Source organism: Myotis davidii, unplaced genomic scaffold (genome assembly GCF_000327345.1).
Source record: "Myotis davidii unplaced genomic scaffold, ASM32734v1 scaffold1622, whole genome shotgun sequence".
Lineage (NCBI taxonomy): Eukaryota > Metazoa > Chordata > Mammalia > Chiroptera > Vespertilionidae > Myotis > Myotis davidii.
Window position 1 is genome coordinate 719377 of NW_006293535.1, and position 3849 is coordinate 723225.

The window sequence follows — 3849 nt, forward strand, 5'->3', positions numbered from 1 at the left end:
AGGAGAGCCGCCCGTGGGACGGGGTGGGCGGGGCTGCGGCCTCACCTCGCTCCACGTGCACCTCGATGGTCTTCTTCTCCAGGACCACCTTGGCGCCGCCGCAGGCCTCGCAGCGGTCCTTGGGGCTGATGCGCTCGCCCTGGCCCTTGCACTCGATGCACATGGTCTGGATCTGCTGCACCATGCCCGGCCCGATCTGCTGGATGTGCACCTGCATGCCGCGGCCCTTGCACAGCGGGCACTTCTCCACGGAGCCCTTCTTCCCCCCGATCCCTGGGGGGAAGGGGGGACAGGACACAGCTGTGAGCGGCGCTCCTCCCGGGGGTCTGAGTTCGGACTGTTCACAAACGTGATGAGCCCTGTGGGCGTGACGGGGTCCCGGCCAAGCAGATGGCGGCCAGATGTTAACATCTGCGTCTCAGGCCGCCTTCGTCACTGAAGCTCCATCGCCTGTGCTTCCTCCCACCCCACAGAGGACACGGCCCGTCCACGGGCGGCTGCCCGGCTCGGCCAGTGCGTGGGGGACAGTGTGGGTCTGACTGCTCTTGACGAACCAGATTTTAAAAAATTACGGTAACTGCATTTACATTCAAGTCGGGGGCCTGGAGACGACGGCCAGCGCTGGTTTTGTAAATGAACTGCTGGGACACACGCACGTCCCCGCGCTCATGTCCGGTCTGAGGCTGTGTTTGCACCAAGAGCTGGAACAGCCAGGACGGGGCCCACATGGTCCTCAAGGCCGCAGCCCTGTACTGCCTGACCCCTGCGTTGGGTGAACTGCCGCGATTTTTTGTGCAGACGAGACCCGTGTCCCTCGGGCCACCTGTCGGCCACCTCTGCCTGGCCTCCCATCTGAGAAGGTGGAACCGTCCTCTGAACTATAACCGTCACCACCGCTTGCAGAGCTAAGGGATCAGAACTCAGAGAAGCATTCAAAAGCTTTTACCTTCGCATTTCTCACAAATTACGTTTTTCTGGAGGGCCAGCTTCTTTGTGACTCCGTTATATAAATCTTCAAGAGTCACAGACAACTGGTGCACAACGTTCTTGCCTGGCGGGGGGAGAGAAAGGACCACGGTTAGGCCGCAGTCACAGGTCCCGTGTGAGGTCCCACCCTGACGACAGACAACGGGCTGTGTCTCAGCCCCCCTCCCCGCCCCCCGCCCCTGGGGAGCAGCTGCTCTCACACCTGCCCGTCCCCTGGCTCTCTGCCCGGGAGACACAATACCCCTGCGGCCATGAGCTCATTAGTCATTTATGGGTGTCAGCAGAGTTTCCAAAACAAATCTGAGGGCAGGTCCCTGCAGGGCCTGAAGCGACCTGGGCCCGGAAGGACCCCTTTCCTCGCTGACGCTGACGGAGGCCACAGCCGTGCCCGCACCCGCGTGGAGACTCCCTGAGCCTGAGCCCTCCACCCCACCCTCCTGCCGCCCGTGGCCAAGAGGGAGCCCTTTCATCTGCTGACACCGTGTCTGTCTGCTCTGGCCTGTGCCAGCCCCTCAGGCCCGGGGCACGCACCTCTCCTCTCCCGGGCCATCCGCCCTCCCCCACCGAAGAACATGTCGAAGATGTCCATGGGGGACGAGAAGTTGGGGCTGCCCAGGCCCCCCTCCTTGATGGCCTGCTCGCCGCCCTGGTCATAGATGTCCCTTTTCTTCGCATCTGAGAGCACTTCGTAGGCCTGGGAGATGAGCTTGAACTTTAAAGAGAGAGAAAGCGATGGTTTGAGGGGGGTCATGAGCAAACCCACCCCGGGAAGGCAGCGTCCCCTGTGCTGCCCCCACCCACACCAGCTGGTCCGTCCATCATCTGGAACCCGAGTTCTACACTTGCTCCCCCGCCAGGTGGGACACAGGCCACTGCAGAGAATGAGGGAGAGCAGCGGGCAGTGGGCAGGGAGTTCCTCCTCACGCCGGCGGCCCCGACAGGAAAATCGGGTGAACTGGGGCGCAGGGAGCTCGGGCAGGGCAGCCACAGTGGAGGAGGGCACTGCGCCTGGCTCCCAGCTGGGGACGGGCTGACATCTACTCGCAGGAAATCGGCCTCGGACACGGTGTGAGCGCCTCCCCCCTGCAGGCTGCGGACACTGTGCGTAAACCTCGATCGCAGGTATGGCACGGCCGAGCCTCCCCCTCCCCCCCACCTCACCCGTCAGCGCAGCCCCTCGCCGCTGCTGCCCTCAGAGACGCACCCCCAGGCTCTGAGGCCCCAGCCCCACACGTCGCCTTCCCACCAGAAGTGCCTGTTGGAACCCCAGTGTAAAGAAGGAACGAATCAGAAAACCCACGTGCAAGCACATCCTGCGAGACGGAAAGACGGGAGACAACCGAGGTCCTGGACTGGGTCTTGCATGGGGGTGGGGGTGGAGGTGGGGGGCGAGGGGACTGGATCTGGAGTCTCACCAGCTTCCTGCCTGACTAGCTCGCCGTTCAGGGGGGATCATTGGCCACAGGACCGTCATGAGGTGACTGGGCTGCTGGGAGGGAAGGAGAATGGCGAGGGGACTGCAGCAGCTGGGAACAGTGTCTGCGATAAAACATCAGTGAGAACCAGGATGGTCCGTGATGACACCTGTGCTCATCCTGGGAGAAGCACGGGGCCTCTGAGTCTCAACTCCTCTGCACTATCATGTTCTCTTTCTTTTTAAAAAAATATATTTTATTGCCCTGACCGGTTTGGCTCAGCGGATAGAGCATCGGCCTGCAGACTCAAGGGTCCCATCAACTAGGGATGGAGCCCACAACCCAGGCCTGTGCCCTTGGCCAGAATCGAACCCGGGACCCTTCAGTCCGTAGGATGAGGCTCTATCCACTGAGCCACACCGGCCAGGGCCCTGTTATGCTCTCTTATGATTTTTTTAAACTTCCATGAAAATCTATTCTTCAACCTGAAAGTTACAGTGAAATCGTCCCAAAGACCTAAGTCACCTCAAAAGCCGGTTGGGGTAACAGCCAAGGCTGTGCCCCATCATTGGGGGTGCTCCCTGACCCGCTGCCGCCGAGGCAGGGCAGACTCCACACGGAGCGCCTGGCAACACGCTGCCCGGTGCCTAGCAACATGGACAACAGGCCCAAACAGAGACCAGCACCCCCACCGCCGGGCGGCTCGCGGGACAGGCCTGCCTTCATCTATTTTTGAAGAGACATTAATAATACAGTGACGGGCTGAGCAGGAAGAAGATAAAAACGTTCCCCCCGCGGCAGGCAGAGTGGATGAGACCTACACACAGAGCAGAAAAGGTCTGCGCAGTGTGCCCGCACACAGTAGGACAACACACACAGAAGGCATGTGCCGAACGTGTGAATGAGTGAGTGAATGAGTGAATGGGTGAATGAATGAGTGAATGAGTGAGTGAGTGAATGAGTGAATAAGTGAGTGAATGAGTATTAAGTAAATGAATGAGTGAATAAGTGAGTGAATAAGTGAGTGAGTGAATGAGTGAATGAGTGAGTGAATGAGTGATTAAGTGAATGAATGAGTGAATAAGTGAGTGAATGAGTGAGTGCATGAGTGAGTGAAAGTGAGTGAATGAGTGAGTGAATGAGTGAGTGAATGAGTGAGTGAATGAGTGAATAAGTGAATGAATGAGTGAATAAGTGAGTGAGTGAATGAGTGAGTGAATGAATGAGTGAGTTCTCCTTAGGGACCTCAGGGCAGAGTTTCCATGTCCCTTTGGTTTCCAACCCGAATTCCCACGGCCTCCCCGGCCCCTTGACTGCAGTAATTTCCCTCCGCGCTGCGCTGCCCCCCCACAGAACCCTCCACACTGTCCTCCCTTCTGCACCCACACCCAACCCCAGGCGCCAGGCCCACGTGGGCGGGGGGGCGGGGGGCACGCAGCCCCCACGG

At 59.5% G+C, this 3849-nt stretch overlaps 1 protein-coding gene across 1 annotated transcript in view; it reads right to left on the reverse strand.

Annotated features, from left to right (window-relative positions):
• Nucleotides 1–1769, reverse strand: part of DNAJA4 (DnaJ heat shock protein family (Hsp40) member A4) — a 5115-nt gene extending 3346 nt beyond the window's left edge. Inside the window, exons 1-3 of the mRNA XM_006767198.2 lie at nucleotides 1519–1769; nucleotides 947–1051; nucleotides 46–273 (exon numbers count right to left, since the gene is read on the reverse strand). Coding sequence (XP_006767261.1) covers nucleotides 46–273; nucleotides 947–1051; nucleotides 1519–1738 — 553 coding nt within the window. The 5' untranslated portion in view covers nucleotides 1739–1769. The remainder of the gene's footprint in view (nucleotides 1–45; nucleotides 274–946; nucleotides 1052–1518) is intronic.
• Between the last annotated feature and the right edge of the window lie 2080 nt (nucleotides 1770–3849).